Here is a 23,095-nt window from a genome sequence, read left to right as displayed (position 1 = left end):
GATCGACATAGTCCATTTTGGAAGTGGATCTTATGTTGGAAGTCATTTATTTTCGATAAATATAGCGCCCATCACTCATTTCAGTTGGGCACCGTATAATTTGAACTTTTGGACGGACCACTATGTCAGTAAGCATGAACTTTCCCACGAAAATATAATAACGCTGTAAACGGGACCACAACGAAAAGCAAAGGATCTTTGAACAGAATGTTGAACTTTTGAGGGAGAGGTACCCTAAGGAGAAGACCGATGTGGAATATTTTCGAAGCAAAGGATCTTTGAACAGAATGTTGAACATTTGAGGGAGAAGTATCCTAAGGAGAAGACCGGTGTGGAATTTTTATGTTAAACTTAGGTGCCCTAAGGAGAAGACCCATGTGGAATATTTTCGAAGTTAAACTTTATTTGGACAAAATATTAGGAGATCCAAAATTTGGACCAAATCGTCAGCTCCGTTCGAGATGATCGTGAATTGTTTTGCACATTTGAGGGGAAGCTACCGGAAGGAGTCGACCCATATGGCTCTTCTTTGAACTAAAACAAAGTTTGGACAAACATAAAGAAGGCCAAATTTTGGACCGAAATGATCGGCCTTTCGACCGTTATCGTGCGCTCCAGTCACTACAGTGGGCTTTTTACAGCTTCCAGGCAATTTTCTCAGAAAGTATGGACTTGCCCCTGAAAAAACTTGTACCATATTGGGATCCCATCTATGTCAAGTAGAAATTTTACGAGAGCTGCACGAAAACTATCTCGCCATTTGAATTTTTTTTTGGAAAGTTTTACAGTTTTTAGCCTAAACGTACTCAGGACAGTTTGTCATACGACCATGTGTTGTGCTGTTTACAGTGACATGAAAAACATTTTCATCCTATTGGTTTTCAGAACTTTCGACGTTGATACTCACGGCAAGAGTGCATCAAATCAAATCTGTGTATGTCGATAAAGGGCCATCAAATATCACTATGCAAAACTGGTCTAACGAATTCAATCTTAGCCGACACTAGCCAAAAAAACGATGGTCATGAGGGTCGTCCAAAAACGGCCGTTGTGCACCAAAAAAATAAGCCTTGCGTGAACGTAGAATGCACGATCGTCATTTTATATACTGTGAGATAATGGCATCCTTGTGCATTTCTTCCACCAAATAACATTTGATATTACATGAACACATGGTCGCAACCAGTAAGGAAGGGATCAAAGTCGGGCGGGGCCGACTATATAATACCCTACACCACTGTGAATATGTAAAATATATATGGGAGCTAAATCCAAAGCAGAACAGATTTTGATATAATTTTTCACATTTATTTGTAGACCAAATTCCGTCACATAGTCCATGCATCAAATACCTCAAATCGGTCGAAAATATATATGGGAGCTATATCCAAATCTGAACCGATTTCGCCAAAATCCAAATCCCGGCAAACATTCCAAATTTTATTGAAATCGTACATATGTATATAGGGCGTTTCGTGCATCAAATACTTAAAATCGGCCGAGAATATATATAGGAGCTATAGGAAAATTTGAACCTATTTCTCTAAAATTTGGCACACTTATTTCTGGACTAAATACCGTCGCACTTTCCAAATTTCATTGAAATCGGACATACATATATAGCGTGTTTCGTGCACCAAATGCCTTAAATCCGTCGAAGATATATATGGGGGCTATATCCAAATCTGAACCGATTTTTACCAAAATAAATAGCGTTCGTTCTTTCGCCAAAGAAACTATCTTCCCCAATTTTCATGCGAATCGGACAATAAATGCGACCTGTACTTTGTTTACAAAAATGCATGGACAGACGGACAGAAGACAAAGACGAACAGATCAATGATATATTTTACGAGCGCTTAGAAGAAACATAGAAACATATATTCTAGGCGATTTTAATGCCAAAATTGGAAAGAAGAATATCTTTGGCCCAACAGTCGGGAAATTCAGTCTCCACACTGAAACATCTGACAATGGTCACGGTGCGCCTTAACTAATCTTAAATGGATGGTGCTTACACCTTCAACATTTCTTTAGTCCCATTTTGATTGATATGATCTGCGGTTTCCAAGCAAAATCTTGAAGACTTATGATAAAAACCTAAAAATTTGAACTGAATCTCTATATCTCAAAAATGTTAAAACCTACGAAAAAACCTAAAAGTCAGTCTTGTAGAGAATTTTCACAGCCAGAACATTTTCTTTAGACTCATTTCGATACGACTTGCGGTTTTCATGCAAAATCGTGAAAACCTAAAAAACCCTAAAATTGTGAATTTTGATCGCGATTTATTTGAAAATCCCTCCGGCGATTTTTTCTGTTTTTTTATTTTTCTAATATATGAACATAGCTGTTTCAGAATCCGCGAAATCCTCCCATGTGTAAGCGGTTTTCATCAAAAGTTAGTTAAGGCGCACTGAGCATGATATTGTTTTATAAGGAGGCGATACAGTTATTGCATTGTATCGATTTGAACTTCTATATCTCAAAAACGGTAAAACCTACGAAAATATCATAATTTTCACAGCTACAATATTTTCTTTAGGCCCATATACATAGGACTCGCGGTTTCCAAGCAAAATCGTGAAAACCTAAAGAACCTCTAAAAATGTGAACTTAGATCCCGATTTTTTTCAAAATCCTCCCGTCGATTTTTTTTGTTTCTTGATATTTCTCATGGGTGACGTAGGGGATGGAAGATACCAAGGAACGGTCCTGACCGGTTTTAACATGGCAAAGCCCAGGATTTATCTTGGTCCCTCTTTCATCTCAAGTGGACACTGACCTCCCCGTGGTGTCACCTGGGGAACTGCCTTTAACACCCGTTAAAGGTAGTGAGCTAACATGTGCCGCGCGTTCACCCATAAGAACGTTAAAAACTTGTGTTTGGGCGTCGGGTTAGTAAGCCTCCCATAGAAAAAGCAGCCTACTATGAAAAAACGAAAGAAAAGAAAAACAATCCCCTCTAAAGTTGACGAACCCCGCAAACGTTTTAAGGGCCATGATCTGCGAATCTGCACCTGGAATGTTTGCACTCTTTATGGAGAAGGTGCAGTTTACGCATTGACAGATGTACTTGGAAAGTACAAGGCCGACATTACTTCCATACAGGAAATACGATGGATTGGGAAAGGCGTCACAACAACACCTAAAGGTGACGCACTATACTATAGCTGCCATGACACAAAGCATGAGTTTGGCTGCGGATTTGTAGTTAGTCGGAGGTTAAAACATCTGGTCTCCAGCTTCACTCCAGTGAATGAAAGACTCGCTGCAACTCGATTAAAAGCAAAATTCTTCAACATCAGCTTTATTTGCGCACATGCTCCCACTGAAGACATTGAAGAACAGACCAAAGATATATTTTACCAGCACTTAGAAGAAACTTATGACAGTTGCCCTGCCCATGACATTAAAATTATTCTAGGCGATTTTAATGCCAAAATTGGAAAGTAGAATATCTTTGGCCCAACAGTCGGGAAATTCAGTCTCCACAGTGAAACATCTGACAATGGTATGAGGCTGATAGACTTTGCAGCTGCAAAAAACATGGTAGTTAGCAGTACCAGATTTAAGAATCTCGATATTCATAAAGGCACCTGGCTCTCTTTAGATCAAAGAACAAGTAATCAAATTGATCATGTTGTGATAGATGGAAGACACTCATCGAGCGTGTTAGATGTGTGTTCGTTCCGAGGAGCAAACATAGACTCGGACCACTACCTTGTTGCAGCAAAGGTACGTACTCGTCTAAACGTTGCAAATAAAGCACGAACAGATACAACGCGGAAGTTGTACATCGGTAAGCTGCAAACACAACAGATAGCCACAGCATATTGCACTCAACTAGCCCAATTGCTTAATAAAATCAATCCATGCAAACAGCCGCAAAATCCATCCTTGGATACCAGAGACCTCCACCAAGGAATGCATGGTATGACCAGGAGTATCGTGCTGCTACCGAAGAAAAAAATGCGGCATATAGGGCTACTTTACAATCAGTAGCAACGCGTAGCGCACTAGAGAGGTATCGGAAGAAAAGGAGAGAGGAGAAACGTCTTTTCAGCAGGAAAAAAGGGAAATGGAAAGACGGTAGTGTGAAAAAATCGACATATACAGGAGCCAGAATAAAGACCGAAAGTTCTACCATAGAGTGAAGCATCAAACTGATGGCTTTGGTACAGGCACATCCTCCTGTAGAGACCAGCTAGGTATTTTGGTAACTGATACAGATAGTGTGCTCAGGAAATTGAAAGAACATTTCTCAAACTGTTGGTATCCGATAGTAGCGAAGACGGCGAGGATACCAATGATCCATGGTATTAAATGTATACCGCCCAGCCAATATGAGGTAAAGACAGCAATAAATCGGCTGAAGAATAATAAGGCAGCAGGAGCCGATGGTTTACCAGCCGAGCTGTTCAAAACCGGATGCGACACGCTGATAAGGTGTATTCATCAGCTAGTTAACACCATCTGGCAGGAAGAACGAGTACCCGACGATTGGAACCTGAGCATCCTGTGCCCTGTCCACAAGAAAGGAGATAAGACTGCATGCTCTAACTATAGGGGCATAAGTCTTCTCCCTATTACGTACAAGATAGTGTCCGGGATAATGTGCGAACGACTAAAGCCTATGGTCAATGAAATAATTGGGCCATACCAATGCGGCTTTCCACAGTTGACCAGATATTTACCCTGCGGCAAATCCTGGAGAAGACCCAGGAGATGCAGATCGACACTTACCACCTTTTTGTCGATTACAAATCAGTCTTCGACAGCCCCTTACGTTCAAAGGTATTCCAAGCCATGTCTGAATTTGGTATCCCTGCAAAGCTCATCCGGCTTTGTAGAATGACATTAACTGATACTCGATCCACAGTTAAAATAGGAAAGAACCTCTCCGAAGAATTTGGTACCAAAAGAGGTTTCAGACAAGGTGATGGCCTCTCGTGTGATCTTTTCAACATTCTGCTGGAAAGGGTTATACGAGATGCGAAGGTGAAAAGAAGTGGCACAATATATAAAAACAGCCATATGTTATTTGCTTATGCCGATGACATTGACATCGTGGGTCGATCGATAAAGGAAGTAACTGCAAAAGTCAAAAGGGAATCTGCTAAAGTGGGTCTGGCGGTAAACGGCGAGAAGACAAAGTTAATGGTGTCGTCGCGCAATGCGTTCATAGAGACCGGACCAATTGTCGACGTTGGTTCCTATAATTTTGAGGTAGTAAGGGACTTCGTCTTCCTCGGTACCGCTGTAAACACAACCAACAACATCAGTTGTGAAATACGAAGAAGAGTAGTGTTGGTCAACGGATGCTACTTCGGACTGAGTAAGCAGTTTATGAATAAAGCCACATCTCGTCAAACAAAAACAACGCTTTACAAAACACTGATACTACCCACGCTGATGTATGGTTCCGAAGCCTGGGTACTTGCGCAAGCAGACAAGGCAGTGCTTGGTGTGTTTGAGAGAAAAATTCTTCGACAGATCTATTGATCAATCTGCGTTGCCGGTGAATATCGACGTCGTATGAACCACGAGCTGTATCTGCTATACAACGACATCAGTATAGGCTAGGCCATATTATAAGAATGAGCGATGATGAACCCGCTAAAAAGCCGTATAAATACGTGCCACATGGCGATGCACGCAGAATTGGCAGGCCTAAGTTTAGATGGAACAAACAAGTGGATGTAGAGATGAAAAGGCGCGGTATTCCAGAAAGCGAAGCAGTAAACAGAGAGAGTTGGAGATCTTTTCTCAGTTCGGCTTATGTAACAAATGTTTTGTAATGGACCAGCTAAGTAAGTAATTTTTACAATTGTCAAAATTATAGCAATATCAATGCGGCATCTGACCAAATAGATAGGAACATAAATCAAGTAGAGCCTCTCCCTAATACGGTGTAATGCAAAGTTTACATTTACGAAATCCACTCGATTTCAACTGTCAATTCCTTTGCGTATACGTCAAATGAAAACTCATTTAAAATCCATTGGATTTCATTTGACGTTTAAGCAATGGAATAGACAGTTGAAAGCGAGTGGATTTCGTAAATGTAAACCTACTATAACACTATACAAACAACACTGAAAATGCAAACAACATCTGGGGCTCAATTCTTGTTCTATGAAAATTTGAAATGAAAAGTTTTTTAAAGGATAAAAATGTTGAATGAAAAAATATAAAAAGCAAAAATTTTTCATTTCAAATTTTCATAGAACAAGAATCCAGTCCCTGGTATGCATTTTTTGAAAGTTCATATTGAGACTACAAAAACCCTAGTAGGGTTTTGTCCTGTCAGATCCAGTTCGGATTTTATGGCCTCATCTAAACCTGACTAAAACTACACTTTTTTGCATTTATCGGGTTTTTATCTCGAAAATGATTAGGAATATGGCCTTGCTGTCTTTGGCAATATGGTAGCCCTAAACTAGTGGAATTTATCTTTTCAACAGACCACATAAGAAAAACTCCATCTAGGGCATCAAAATTGATAAAATATAGAAAATGTTTATTGCTGTAGTATGCAATACCAACAAATTAGTTATGTGTTTTTTCGTCGAGAATCGACGAACGCATAGCAGTGGGAAAGATTTGGTTTTGTTTGTAAGTTCATCTTACGTACTAGTTACCTTACATACTACTTAGTATACTACACAAGTGAAGTTGCTCGAGTTTAGGTAGTGCCAAAGAAATTCTCGATCAGAGTGTTTCTTTGCGCACGTATCTATTTGAGCTAGCAATTGACACTTGGGTATAAAAAGTTTCTTGTTGAAAAACAAGAAACAAGGGAACTGATGAAGATCTGTGGCGAGATCTGAAACTATAGTCTTCCCTGCCTTACCCCTTGGTAAACATCGCCAATTTTTTTCCACTAATAAATTAAAGTTGTTTTAATAAAATATTAAAACAACGACTATGGGATTAAGCCGGACTATTTTGAAAAACAAAATGAAAATTTTACATAATTGCTGAAATTCTGGTCGGTATCAGCTAAACTATTGGGGTTTGAAACAAGTAACCTTTTGCAAAAATCTGAGCAATTGAGCTATTCTTCAGAACAATCTGAAACTCTAAAATGCTTACTTCATGTTGTTTCAGCGGTATTTTGTATCATATTATTTACAAAACGTATTTCAAACATAGTTCAGACCAAGAGTTTATTCTCGCATTTCGGATTCCACCACATTATTGACATATTATTTATTAAATCGTCGTTGAAAAATATACTGAACACAGCGTGATAGAGGCATTATACAACAATTACATGTTCTGAAGAGTTGTGTATTACATTCCAGTGAATATTTTTCCAAAAAAAAAAAAATGGAAAAAATTAACGGTTTTGGAGATATGGTTCGAAATATATAAAAATTATGGAAATTTTCTATATTTTAAAAGAATTTGAGGCAATAAATGTAGTTTGTCGAGTTCATTACTTCCCCAAATATTTTATTCTTGCCCTTATCTACAAATTTGCTTCAGAGGTCAGATGAAGATTCACATTGGTTTTAGAGATATAGCCCAGAATTGCTTTAAAAAGTCAATATTTAACCATGTTTAGATGGGACCGTAAAATCCAAGCTGAATCTGACAAAACAAAAACCAACTAGGCTTTTTTGTCGTTTGGGTCTGTCTGAGCTCAGCTCAAATTGTTTGCACAAGATTATCATAAAAATGTTGCACAGTGTAAGTGTATGAAGAAGTAAAAATCAGACCTAAGACTGTAACTTTTTAAATTATTTCATCAAGACTTATTTATTGTAGTTCACCACTTAATATATACATTTTATTGTCTTTTTGTTTAAAGTAATTGTGTGTTACTAAAAAGGGCACATACATTTATAATTAAATTATTGATTGTTGATTTTAGATTTTACATAAAACACATAATTAATTTTATAATTTATTACATTTTCATCTAAATTTTATTAGCGAAATGAAAAAAGAACGCTATTTTGAAAGACCCCATATATATGTATAACAGCTTAAAATCTAAAACAAGATTTAACAAAAAAATCATTATAAATTTCATACAATACACTGAACATAGAATAGCTACAAAAATACATACGTATGTATGTATTTAGTTTGTTGTTTGCGACTAAATATTGTTATACTTTTTTATTAATGTTTCCTAAAATATAGGAAAAATATTTAAAATATATATTTTTTAATAAAAAAAAAAGATATTATTGAGGTAAAGCTAACAGAAAAACATCTAAAAATGCTTTAAATTGATGACAAATTATGTTTTAATTCGCCAATCATTTCAAACGAATATTACGTCTGAATGAACGTCGTCCCTGTTCAGCTAATTGTTCGGCATTAACATCTTCATCACGACCATACTGAAATAAAGCAAATTAATATAATTTTTTTAATATTTAATTTGATTTCAATTTAATTTTCTATTACTTACTTTACAAAAATTCAGCTCCATTAATTCAACAGCAGTCATACGATCCTTGGGATCATGTTGCAAACAGTGATCAATGAAATCATGACCTTCTTGTGACAACGTTTCGGGTGCTTCTGGCTTTTCACCCATACCAACTTTGAACATAATTTGGAAATTTGAATCGAATTGAGCCCAAGGACGCTATTAAAATAAGAAAACAAATGCATTGTTAATATTTAGCAATCCGAACAATACTTTTGTAGGAACATACCTTGCCGGAGGCCATTTCCACAACCACACAACCCACTGACCAAATATCAGCTGCTCTGCCATGTCCATCACTATTGGTTTTTGTAAAAACTTCAGGAGCCATGTAAGCTAAAACAAAACAAAATATAAGCACAACAAAGAAAGTGACATGCATCCCTTCCAACACTTACCCTGCGTTCCTACATAGCCCTGCAGTTCACCCGGAACTGTTGTGTGTGCTTGAATCTTTACAGCTGAACCAAAGTCGCCCAATTTGAGGCTATTACCACCAGCAACTAAAAATATGTTTGCAGTCTTTATATCCCTGTGGACAATGCCGTGTTTGTGAAGCTCCGCCACACCCGACAACAGTTGTGAGGTAAAACGTCGCGTCAAACCTTCCGGCAAACCACCTGTTAATTCGACTAGAGACTCAAGGGTGCCCTCAGAGCATAATTCCATAAATATTAGGAGCTCCTCACGATGTACTTCAATGCCATAATAACGAACCAGGTTTTCATGTTTTATACCCTCCAGAATTTTCAATTCTTCGGCAACATTTTTCAGTACCCTCGTTTCACCAGGATGTATGGCAATTTCTTTCATGGCCATCAGCTCACATGTGTTGTTGTTAACAGCTGTATACACCTTGCCAAAACGCCCTTGACCAATTTTTATGCCACGATGCCAACGGAAATTGACACTACGCGCCCGTATTTGTACTTTATCGCAGGAATTCAATGCCTTTATTTGACCAATAAGATTACGCTCGCGCAAACGTTCATCCAGATCCAAGTCCAAACGATTAATGGCATCACGTATGCGAATTTGTCGCAGGGCAAGTGAGGCATCTGATCCAACTTGATTGGGCGTTGTGGGTGGTGTAGGGGGTGCAGATGACTTTTCATTTATTGCTGTGGGTACTATTAAACGCAGATCACCCATTTTACTGCTAAGATCCAGTGTGGAGGAGGAATCTGTTGAATCCAGTGATTCTGTGCGACTGAAAATCTCCTCCCGATGACTGAATTGTGGATGTAGAAATTTGTTATATTGTGGCGATTGCTGTGGGGTGGTATTATTCACCACAATACCAGCGGAGAGGGGTGATCTTGTGGGTGTACGTGAACGGCTGGTGGCAGGTGATGAGGTTTTTCGCGTCCTTGGTGAGGCTTTCTTTCGTGTCTTCTCTGGCTCCGATGTGATACCTATGACATGGGATATACAACGATCCATTTTCTTTTTTAAATCTTCAAATTGTGTTTCATCTAAATGTCGGGTAATTTGTGGATCACAAGCCAATATTAGGAACTCTAGACCTTGTGAAGCCCATCGGGGACGCATACCACGTCCTCGTTCACAACGTTCGGTAACAAATTGCATCCACATTTTGGCAAATGTGACAATACCCAGTGACAGTTCCTCCTCAAAGCCTTCATTTTTGGTAGACATTATGCGATGTTCGAAAAGTCGTATCACATCCTTGTGGTATTCAAAGCCGAATTTATAACCCTGATGGAGAATTTCTCTTGTGCGCGACAATACAGCTTGGCGATCTTGTTCCTGTAAGACAAAATTATTACATAGTTTCCATAAAATGTTTTAAGTAAAAAATCCATTTCTGTACTTACATCCAAATCCATAACATGCATGGGAGAACATCTCTCCTGTACTCTTTCAATAATTTTGGTTAATTTGTTCCGCACATCTAAGACATCTCTTTGCAGGAGCTTAAATGCATCTTTGGCCTCTTCACAAATAAAATCACATTGGGCGCCATTGACATCAACATCATTCTCATAATGTTCCCTGTGGAAATCTGCCGATTCTACATCACGACAAAAGGTCTTGGCAAAGAATAACACTTTAACCGAACTTTCTCTTTCCACCGTGAACAGAGATTGTGTCTCACGACATATTGTCAATACCTGCCATTTTAATTCTGTTTCGAGATTCTGTGCTGTGGTTCCTTCTATTTGTATATCCAATTCTTCGGAACGACTAACCAACCGTTCCGATATACCCTTTAGAAGGTTTCGTATAATATTACAGAATTTTTTCGCCGCCAAGGTATGCATTCCCGATATCATGGGGGAGATGAGTTTTGTAAACATCCATTCCTTTTCCAATGCCGATTTTTGATTATTCTCCGGACAAGCCACCAGTACCAGCTGGTCAATATAATCCAAATATAATTCGAATACTTTTCTAACCGTGGCATCATATTGATTCAGGATGCTGGTGTAACGCTCCAATTCATATTCATTCTCCACCAAGGCTGTGGTGATATGCCTCTGATAACGTTCACGATGTGTCAGGGCCAAGGTAAGACCCTCTCTCAACTCTTTCATTAATTGTTCCAAGCTGAGCGGATTCGGTTTCGGTGGTCGCGTCTCCAAACGCATTCGCATAAATTCATGCATAAACTGCAGTGGCACCCCACTCAAAAATACAAAAATTGGAATGTATGTTGGCAAATTTATCGATTTGTATTCTTCACTCCAGTAACCATAGCGACGCAATTCTTCAATTTGTTCTTGACTAATGTCTGGCTCAAGTCTTGGAAAATCTTCTTCAATTTTTTCAGTCTCAAAATCATAGTCTTCGGTTCCAGGTCTTTCCAATGAAATTTGTGCCTTACACATTACGACATTGTGTAGTTTGTGTAGGAATGCCAATGATTTGGCCAATCCCCTTGACTTTAGGACATTTTCAATGAATTTCCGATATAATACCGATGATTGTTCTGGATTTGTACCGCTACCATTACGCAGAGGTTCTACGCTAAATATATTCAAATCGTGTATGGAATTTTTACGGAATGAATGACCCGATATTGTTGATGTTATGCTTTCCGATATTTGACTAATTTCCGTTGATGAGGACCTAAAGGGGGAGAGAAAAGGAGAGATGCAAATAGATTAGAATAGTTTTAAAGTACACTATAAATTTGTTTTTTTTTCAAGGACTATCAACCATCCTAAATAATAAACTTAAACATTTCAATTATTTTTTTAAGACATAAACGTAGATTTCTACAATATTTTTTTTTAAATATATATTTAAACGTGGGTTTTTTAATATACATATATATTTTTAAATATGTATTTAAACGAGGATTATTTTCAATATTTTTTTTTCAAACTTTGTGTTTAAACGTCGATTTTTTGTTATATAAACGTAGATTTGCAATATGTTGAAAATATAAATATATAAACGTGGATTTATTTATTATTTTGAAAATATATAAATATGAATTTTTTTTAATTTTTTGAAAATTTTAACGTGGATTTTTTATTATTTTGAAAATATATGAACGTCGATTTTTTTTTTTAATATTTTGAAAATATATAAACGTGGATTTTTTTTAATATTTTGAAAATATATAAAAGTGAATTTTTTTAATATTTTGAAAAAATATAGACAGGGATTTTTTCATATTTTGAAAATATATAAACGTGGATTTTTTAATATTTGGAAAATGTATAAACATGGATTTTTTAGTATTTGGAAAATATATGTATAAACGTGGATTGTTTCAATATTTGGAAAATATATAAACGTGGATTTTTTAATATTTTCAAAATATATATAAACGTGGATTTTTTAATATTTTCAAAATATATATAAACGTGGATTTTTTTAATATTTTCAAAATATATATAAACGTGGATTTTTTTAATATTTTCAAAATATATATAAACGTGGATTTTTTAATATTTTCAAAATATATATAAACGTGGATTTTTTAATATTTTCAAAATATATATAAACGTGGATTTTTTAATATTTTCAAAATATATATAAACGTGGATTTTTTAATATTTTCAAAATATATATAAACGTGGATTTTTTAATATTTTCAAAATATATATAAACGTGGATTTTTTAATATTTTCAAAATATATATAAACGTGGATTTTTTAATATTTTCAAAATATATATAAACGTGGATTTTTTAATATTTTCAAAATATATATAAACGTGGATTTTTTAATATTTTCAAAATATATATAAACGTGGATTTTTTAATATTTTCAAAATATATATAAACGTGGATTTTTTTAATATTTTCAAAATATATATAAACGTGGATTTTTTAATATTTTCAAAATATATATAAACGTGGATTTTTAATATTTTCAAAATATATATAAACGTGGATTTTTTAATATTTTCAAAATATATATAAACGTGGATTTTTTAATATTTTCAAAATATATATAAACGTGGATTTTTTAATATTTTCAAAATATATATAAACGTGGATTTTTTTAATATTTTCAAAATATATATAAACGTGGATTTTTTAATATTTTCAAAATATATATAAACGTGGATTTTTTAATATTTTCAAAATATATATAAACGTGGATTTTTTAATATTTTCAAAATATATATAAACGTGGATTTTTTAATATTTTCAAAATATATATAAACGTGGATTTTTTAATATTTTCAAAATATATATAAACGTGGATTTTTTAATATTTTCAAAATATATATAAACGTGGATTTTTTAATATTTTCAAAATATATATAAACGTGGATTTTTTAATATTTTCAAAATATATATAAACGTGGATTTTTTAATATTTTCAAAATATATATAAACGTGGATTTTTTAATATTTTCAAAATATATATAAACGTGGATTTTTTAATATTTTCAAAATATATATAAACGTGGATTTTTTTAATATTTTCAAAATATATATAAACGTGGATTTTTTAATATTTTCAAAATATATATAAACGTGGATTTTTTAATATTTTCAAAATATATATAAACGTGGATTTTTTAATATTTTCAAAATATATATAAACGTGGATTTTTTAATATTTTCAAAATATATATAAACGTGGATTTTTTAATATTTTCAAAATATATATAAACGTGGATTTTTTAATATTTTCAAAATATATATAAACGTGGATTTTTTAATATTTTCAAAATATATATAAACGTGGATTTTTTAATATTTTCAAAATATATAAAAACGTGGATTTTTTAATATTTTCAAAATATATATAAACGTGGATTTTTTAATATTTTCAAAATATATATAAACGTGGATTTTTTAATATTTTCAAAATATATATAAACGTGGATTTTTTAATATTTTCAAAATATATATAAACGTGGATTTTTTAATATTTTCAAAATATATATAAACGTGGATTTTTTAATATTTTCAAAATATATATAAACGTGGATTTTTTAATATTTTCAAAATATATATAAACGTGGATTTTTTAATATTTTCAAAATATATATAAACGTGGATTTTTTAATATTTTCAAAATATATATAAACGTGGATTTTTTAATATTTTCAAAATATATATAAACATGGATTTTTTAATATTTTCAAAATATATATAAACGTGGATTTTTTAATATTTTCAAAATATATATAAACGTGGATTTTTTAATATTTTCAAAATATATATAAACGTGGATTTTTTAATATTTTCAAAATATATATAAACGTGGATTTTTTAATATTTTCAAAATATATAAACGTGGATTTTTTTAATATTTTCAAAATATATAAACTTGGATTTTTTTAAAATTTTCAAAATATATAAACTTGGATTTTTTTAAAATTTTCAAAATATATAAACATGGATTTTTTAATATTTTCAAAATATATAAACGTGAATTTTTTAATATTTTGAAAATATACAAACGTGGATTTTTAATATTTTGAAAATATATAAACGTGATTTTTTTAAATATTTTTTCAAAAATATACAAACGTGGATTTTTAATATTTTGAAAATATATAAACGTAAATTTTTTAAATATTTTTTCAAAAATATATAAACGTGGATTTTTTAAATATTTTTTCAAAAATATATAAACGTGGATTTTTTAAATATTTTTTCAAAAATATATAAACGTAGATTTTTTAAATATTTTTTAAAAATATATAAACGTGGAGTTTTTTTATATTTTGAAAATTTATTAACGTGGATTTTTTAATATTTTGAAAATATATAAACTTTGATTTTTTTATTTTTTTTTTAAAATATATAAAGTTGTTTTTTTTCACTATTTAAAAAAAATAAAAACGTGATTGTTGTAATACGTGATTGTTTTTTAATATTTTAATATTTTTTAAAAATATATAAAGTTGTTTTTTTACTATTTAAAAAAAATAAAAACGGTGATTTTTTTTTAATATTTTGAAAATATATACACGAGGATTTTTTTAATATTTTGAAAATATATAAACGTGGATATTTTAAAAATTTGAAAATATATCAAGCTTTTTGTAGAAAATTAACTTATGTTGAAACTGAGGTATGGGGTATTGTAACTCGCGATCAGTTTTACTATACCATAACTTTTGACCGCATTTCGGTAAAATAAACTGTTTTAGCCCGATTCACCGAGGGGTTTCTTAAAATAATATTTTGAGCGGAAGCTGTGGTCGTACTAATGTAAAAAAAATCGGAAAAAATCGTTGAAAAAACGAGTTTCATTATGTTATTTTCCAATTAGTGGTTTTACAACACAATGTAGAGCTTAAAGCTCAAAGGAGAAGTTAAAGAGTACACTTCAGAGTTGAAGTTTCTAAAGTATGATTTTTTAATATATCCACTGTATCTACCTCAAACGGATGCTGACATTTTGAAACCAGAAAAATGGGGTTTTTTGAATTTTTGTTCTAATCGGGACGCGCAGCTTGATTTCACTAAAAGCTTATTATTTGATTATAGTACTCACGATTTCGCATTTTTTAATGTATAACATGAGGGTGTAGCCCTCACAGGATCACAGTAATCTGCGCCCAAACACGAAATTTTTGTGCGTAAATTTTTCTCAAAAACCTATTTTTTTGGTTTAAAATTTACAAACGTCAATCGATTTCCGTGGAAACCCGCGTAAATTTAGTTTTTTTGCGTTCTGAATCTAACAAGCCACGACGCGTAAAAATCCACCCAATAGATCGTCGGATATGATACCCCTAAAATTTGGAAAATTTGCAAAAAATTATTTTGAAAATATCGCATATTAAAACGCGTTTTGGATGTGTCAGTTCTACTCAAATAAATATATCGATACGCGTGTTTAAACTACGCGAAAACAGATATTTAAAAACTCTCGTAAATCCAGAGATATAATAGATTTTTTCTAAAAATTGAGTGCGATGCTACATCCACGGTTCTTGATGGATCGCATTGAAACGGCAAAGAATTATGTATTTTTTAATGGTGATTATTGAAATCGGATGCGCATAAAATGTAAATGAACTTCGCGGAAATTATGACCATTTTACTGTGTTTTGCACCCTAATATGCAGCAGATGCTACATCGTGGTCGCCAAATAGAATTTGACAAACTGTACATCAAATAAGAGGGATTGATTCGCTGTGTTGGAAAATCGGATGCGCATCATGTCATTTTCACAATTGCGCGGTTTATATGCATCTCAAATGTTGTAATATTCAATATAACATTATTTTAACGTTATGCCACCATTGGAATTCCTTGTGATTTGATATAAGGTTCTAATAATATTATCCAATAGGAAAACTATAAGCGAAAAATTTGTTACAACGAAATATCATCATTATTCCGTGAAATTTTGACGAAAATGCCGAAGAACTCAAACATTTTTTCTCCAACTTTTCCTAGAAAACCATAAAAATATAAAATTAGAATAATATGATTTTCATTTTTTCGTAATATTTTCTTCGTATATTTGCAAATAACTTGAATACTATAGCTCCAACCTTCACAACTTAGGTTTCATTTTACTCCTCAAAATGTCTGGATGCTGTTATAATTTTTTTATATATTTTTCGTAAGTATGAGCGCTATTGTTTCAAAAATATGTTTGTAAATACGTGAAATTATTTAACAAATTTGATTTTTCGCGAATCCATTGAGACTTTGCGATTATTTTTTTGCATCATCGCAAAGGTTACGAATTCAGTTTACGATAATAGGATATAACAGCTAACAATATTAAGCCGCGATTTTTTTTAGAATTTTTTCTAATTATCATAAATAAAACAGTCATATCTTTTGCGCGCAACGATCAAAGTTAGTAACGAAAACAGATTTGGAATGCTGATTTTTTCTTAATCTATGTGCCAAAAATCATTGATGTAGTATCAAAAAAATTTTTTTTTGATTTTTTTGAAATGAAAAAGACAATTTTAGACATTTTTCCTGATATAAACGTGGATATTTTAAAATTTTGAAAATATTTAAAAATAGATTTTTTTAAAATATATATTTTTTCGGAAATATATAAACGTGGATTTTTTAAAATATTTTTCAAAATCTCTCAGATAAAAACGTAAATTTTTTAAAATGTCTTTCAAAATCTCTCAGATAAAAAAACGTAGATTTTTATACCCTCAGCATTTATGCTAACGAGGCAAAATGTGCCTCATCGAAATAATGGTGTTATACCTCAAGTATGTTTGGACGAAATGTGTTTCAGACAATTTGGAGTCGATTGAGCAATGTCCGTCCGTCTGTCTGTCTGGCTGGCTGGAGCGCACGATAACTCTCGAACGGATGAACCGATTCTGTTCAAATTTTGGCTTTCGTAATATTTTGCCCAAACTTAGTTTAAGTTCGAAGATGGGCTATATCGGTCCACTCCTTCCGGTACCTCCCACACTAAAGTTCGAAAATGTTCGGAAAATTTGTGCGCACGATAACTCTTGAAGGGAGTAACCGATTTGGTCCATACTTTGCCCATCGTAAAATGTGCTACAGACTTAGATAATTTTTTAATATAGACTCAATCGGTCCACTCCTTCGGGTACCTCCCACACAAAATTTCGGAAATGTTCAGTTTAGGGCCATCTCTCGAATCGCCCTCATTTTTGTTTTAGCAACTTGTATTTACTGCCCTCCATACGACGGTACAAGTTTCATTAGGGGCAAGTCCATACTTCCTGAGAAAATAGCATGAAAGTTGCAAAAAACCCCTATGACACCGTGTGAGGTGGTTGGAGCGCAAGATAACTGTAGAACGGATATGCCGATTCGGTCCAACATTTAGCCTTAGTAATATTTTGTCCAAACATAGTTTAAGTTTGAAGATAAGCCACATCGGTTCACTTCTTCAGGTACCTCCCCCACAAAAGTTCAAAAATGTTCGGAAAAATTGTTCGTACGATAACTCTTGAAGGGAGTGGCCGAATTGGTCCATACTTTACACATCCTGATATATCTTCCTGATATAGATCAGGTTCAAATATGGACTATATTTGTCTACTCCATCCGGTACCTCCCACACACAATTTCGGATAAGTTCACTTTAAGACCTGATATCGTATTACTTTGATTTTTGTTAAAGCAACTTGCATTCGCTGCCTCAATTACGATGGTAACAGTTTTTTTTTCAGGGGCAAGTCCATAATTCTTGAGAAAACAGCCCGAATGTTGTAAAAACCCCATAGGCACCATATGTAGTGGCTGGAGATCCACTTCCATAATGGTCAATGTCGATCCATTCCTTTTAGTATCTTCTCCGCAAAACTTTTGATCTTTAATCCTAATCAACATTTTTTTCGGTTCAAACGCCCACAAATGTTAAAACCCCCTAAATATAATTCAATATACACAAGCTGAGGGTATATCTCTGTCGGCAAAGCCGACTGATACTTTTTTACTTGTTTAAAATATTTTTCAAAATCTCTCTGATAAAAAAGTAATTTTTTTAAATATTTTTCAAAGTTTACTATTTGTTGTAGTCAAGCTTAATCTCATATTTGTTGTTTTCAAATTTAAAAAAAAAAAAAAAAAAACAAGTTTAAAGTGGGGTGTCATGGTAGAATAAGAAAAGGTAGCAGCAATACACAGCTGACTGAACTGGGTTGTAACGTTAGTGTCAAATTTCATATGACATTTTATACGTTTATTTCTATTTCGATGTACATTAGGGATATATTTTTTGAGAAAAAAAATATATCATTCGGAAAAAACCATTTCCCAGAAAGACTTCTTCATATCAATGATATGTAACCTCCTCCAAGTTCGAACGATAAGCCGCGCAGTAAATCCCCGCTTGTAGAGGCGATACAACGTTTGTTAATATGTGAGGTATTTTGTTAAAATTTAAAGAAATAAAGCCCTAATAAACATGTGCTTCTTTGATTTCTAAAACAAAACATTGAAACAGCTTCTCCTTTTTCTATGAATTTCCAGCGACCCCGAACTTGTCTGCAAGAATTCTACTTTCTGCGAGAATTTATGCATTTAGTGGAATGATGTGGAAACATAAAAATTAAAAATGTAACGAATTTTCATTCATGTTTTCTGAAATATTCAACCAAATGTGAAAAATTATTAGTTTTGTAAATTCCAATAATTTATAGACATTTCCTTGTTTTGTTTACAAATACAACTGGCAGTAACGTTACAAACAAAAACAAATTCCTTTGTGGTTGTTGTTCGAGTTGTATTTCAAAGACATAAATACAACAAGATAAGACATTTTTTTTGCTATCATTCTTCAGTGAATGGCTTTTGAATTTAACATAATGTTATATCACGATATGGTGATATAACATTTTTTTCTTTTATACATTTTTACGTATTTAACCGAATTTACCGATCCAATTGACATAGAATTATTCTTGAATAGGTCCTTCAATTCAGAAATTTCGTTTCTGATACCATTACATGAAATGTTCCTCCTTGGTTGCGATTTTGAATTAACTGCAACCTGTTAAGGGTAATGTTTCTATACAAAGTTTCGTAAACATTTTTTTGTTGCATGCATTTTGTCATGTCTAATGGGTACTTTACACGATATGTATTTTACAGATGGGTTGTCACTTTGCGTATACATTTTGTATATAAAAAGTGACAACCCATATGTAAAATACATATCGTGTAAAGTACCCATTAGTTGTATTTATGTCTTTGTGTATTTGTTGTAGTATTAACTTTACCTTGTATTTGTTCTACCATGGTGGGGTGTAGTTAAAATTGATTACTTTTGGGGATGGCAGAGAATACTAGTTTCGTCCAACGCCACTTGGACTCATCAATATTTTTCAAAATATATGTATAATCACGGATTTTTTTAAAAAATGTTAAAAATATATAAACATGTATATTTAAAATTTAAAACCTGAATTTTTTAAATATTGTTAAAAATATCTCAGATAAAAAACCTGCAGTTTTTAAATCTATCAGAGTTTATAGGTTGATTATTTAAGAATATCGGGGCTATTTCAAAATTACTCCAAAGCTCCAAAAACCCTGCTGGTAACAACTGAAATGTCTGATGAGTATCCGAATGTACATCAAGCTCCAAGGAGATCTTTTTTGGACAATAACGTCGGTTACTTCCCTCACAAAAGTTCGAGGATTATTTTGATATTTTCGACTTTGTCCATGAGCTTTGAAGGTAGCTTTTCCTGAGGAAGCACCCACATTCTCTGCACTGGATTTTTTTCTCCTCGGCTTGGGAGGTCGACGGATCGACTGTTTGAGAAACTTCACAGTTCTATGCTACAGAACTGAGCTTGTCTCCTTTAACCCAGTACGGTGAAAAATATACTAACCATGCCATGGTGAAAAATATACGAACCCCAACACATAATTTATGAAAGGACGGCCCTTGGTCGAAACAATTCTAGAGTCATTCTTACTCATCACATAGAAATGTGGCTCAAGGACTCACACTGACTCAACATCTCTTCCCTATTCCTCTTCTATTCTGTCTTACAAAACATTTTCAATAAAAACTTAAAAATAATATTATAAAAAATCTTCTTACTCATTACTGCTCGTTGTATCGCCGGGAACATGTGCAACATCATTCAGTAGAAAATGTACCTTGGGCATTGGTAAAGCCGCAGCCGATGATAGTTTACGATGTGTCGCTGAACGAGTTGAATCTATGGAATTCATACCCGAATCATCATTTTCCATACCCGAAGCTGAGGAATTGCCGCTACTTGTTTCCGTAGCTGTGTATGAAGTTTGTACAGGCCATGAGAATTTCTCACCTTGTAGACGGGCCAATATTTTACCCAATATGGTTAATTTTAAACGGGCTTGTTTTGTTATATTATACCAAAGACACATTGTCTTGATACGCCCCACAAATGATTCACTTTTATAGATGGGATGAAAGGCGCCCATAGCCTGTGATGACGGATAGAGGGCCTCGGCTGCTTCTAGACGCGTCAACAGCTCTTCAACTTCTTTCATGGCAATTTCCTGTTGATCGGTGCAATCTTTACAGTACAGCGATAAACAGCCTTCACAGAATTTTTGGGGTTGGGGAGCTAAATGTAAAAAAAAATCCAAATTAAAATGCTGACTCTTCCTCATACGAGAGAGAGCATACTACTTACAGCTAGCATTACTATCTGTCCCCAGGCCACTATCCACACTAAATTCACTTTCTTGCCTCTGAAAACGAGGCTGAAATCTATAGTTAATAATTTGTGTCAACAAATCTGGAACATCTTTGCGGGCTGCAAATAAATATTTATCCTGTTGCTCGGGTGTACGATCTGCTTGCCATGCCTGTAATTCCAGCCAAATGAGATCTTTGACTTCTGTTTGCCAGGTATGTTCTTCATGCGAAATCTGGACATAAACAAATAAAGAAAAATAAATTAAAAATAAATATAATAAAATTTCATTCCCCTTTACCTTGGCATCCTGACGATCAACACTTCCAAGTTTAATGAGATTGGCAAATGTTTCATGAAATTCTTTGCGTAATTTAAAGCCCGGTGACGATTTAAATCCCACACTTAAGCCATGGGCAAATGCCTGGGGTGGTGCCGATGCTCGACACCCTGTGGGTCTGGATGATACACTCATATAACGATTACAAGATTCCACAACCTTAGGCGGTTGATATCTCAATGTGACTTCATTATTTAGCGGGGTACACTTATCCATGGCCTCCAGATTGTGTGAACTTTCATGAAAGCTACTAACCCGTGGATTATAATTACTTAAGACTACCGATGTTGAGGTCAAGGCCAATGAATTCTTCAATTCTCTTTCCGATTCTCGCAACAAGGCTTGGGCTCGTTTATCCGCCCGCTTTGTGGCACTGTCTTCATTTACAAACATTTCATTGAGCAAGGCACAATCCATGGTGTTGCGCCGCAAAACACGTGACCGTGTCATTCGTGAAGATCCTCTTTTGGGTACAACAGGGGATTCACAGGCACTAAATTAGGAAAATTTGAATGCAAATTAGGATTTCAATTAAAATTTTATGAACTTACATTGCCGCTGAGTTGGTAGCCATTGACTTTTGTTTCCTTTCCCAGTCACGATTCTTATTCTTCATTCGTGTTCTTGGCGGTGTGGTACCAAAAGCCTCAAACTGTGCTGCATACAGATCATCGGGATGTACCGAATCATCGTCGAGAGTTATGTTGCGGTAATTCACCGCTCTTGAAGATGTGGGCTTCACCCGAATTTCAACTCTGCAAAGAGAGCGGAACAAAGAAAAACGTTTATTAAATGTGTGTAATTTACAAGAACAAAGATATCGGCATGAAACAAAGTAACTTATATTGTATGGAGAACATAACTGTCATTGAAATGAGGGGAATTTATCATTTCCTTTCCCAAAATGCGAAATTTGTGTGATGACAAAGAATAACAAAATTAACAAGTAAAAAGTAGTTAAGTTCAGCTGTGCCGAACTTTTTATACCCTCTACCATAAAATAGTCTTAATTAAAATGGAATAATTAGTTTCCTTTCACAATTTTAGGTGGGAAAATTTTTCGACTATGGATACCCAAATACCTAAATTATCTAATCTAATCTAACAAATGTGTTCAGCCAGGTAAAATGTACCACCTACGGGGCCATATCAAGGTGTAGACCTTTTTAAAATTTTTGGTGGAAAAGTTTTATAACTGCAGGGAACATCAAAAGTCAAATTACTTCCGTCAAACACTGTAGCTAAGACCCTCAAAATAAGGAAAATCGGGAAGTACCGTTATATAGGAGCTATACCAAAACCTGGACCTATGTTGATGATTTTTAGTGAAGAAGTATCGTGACCACAGAGAACCCCAAATGTCAAATTACAGCTCGTTCGGTTAAAAATTGTAGCTAAAAATCCTGAAAATACCGAAAATCTGGAGGTACCGTTATACACTCTAAATTATTTGTTGAAAATTGTAATGAAAATCACTGTGATTTTTAGTTGATTTTTTAAGGGGTGCGTAATAATTAACACATTATAGAGCAATTTATAGAAATGCGTGATTTCAAACATATATTATTGCAAAAATAGAATTTGCAACAGAATGTGCTTGAAATTAAACACAAACTGCGTAATTTCAAACATAAAGTGTTGTAAAAACTGCATTTCAACAGAATATGCCTAAAATTAAACACAAACTGTAGTAAAATCACAACAAAAAGTGTGTATAACTCCAAAGAATTAAGAACAACACACAAAA

At 33.7% G+C, this 23,095-nt stretch overlaps 1 protein-coding gene across 11 annotated transcripts in view; it reads right to left on the bottom strand.

Annotated features, from left to right (window-relative positions):
- Positions 1-7,739: 7,739 nt before the first annotated feature.
- Mekk1 (mitogen-activated protein kinase kinase kinase 4) overlaps positions 7,740-23,095 on the bottom strand; it is a 92,908-nt gene continuing 77,552 nt past the window's right edge. For all 11 annotated transcript variants that reach the window (XM_073961158.1, XM_073961165.1, XM_073961163.1 and 8 more), the window contains 9 exons: positions 21,900-22,103; positions 21,310-21,841; positions 21,006-21,243; positions 20,423-20,936; positions 10,291-11,545; positions 8,851-10,222; positions 8,682-8,788; positions 8,432-8,611; positions 7,740-8,360 (listed from right to left, as the gene is read on the bottom strand). In XM_073961158.1, the coding sequence (XP_073817259.1) occupies positions 8,277-8,360; positions 8,432-8,611; positions 8,682-8,788; positions 8,851-10,222; positions 10,291-11,545; positions 20,423-20,936; positions 21,006-21,243; positions 21,310-21,841; positions 21,900-22,103 (4,486 nt within the window). In that variant the 3' untranslated portion in view covers positions 7,740-8,276. The remainder of the gene's footprint in view (positions 8,361-8,431; positions 8,612-8,681; positions 8,789-8,850; positions 10,223-10,290; positions 11,546-20,422; positions 20,937-21,005; positions 21,244-21,309; positions 21,842-21,899; positions 22,104-23,095) is intronic.

This window comes from Musca autumnalis, unplaced genomic scaffold (genome assembly GCF_047663935.1).
Source record: "Musca autumnalis isolate F117 unplaced genomic scaffold, ASM4766393v1 scaffold_1, whole genome shotgun sequence".
Classification (NCBI taxonomy): domain Eukaryota; kingdom Metazoa; phylum Arthropoda; class Insecta; order Diptera; family Muscidae; genus Musca; species Musca autumnalis.
Note: the sequence above shows the minus strand (reverse complement) of the source record. Positions and strands in the feature narration are given on the sequence as shown.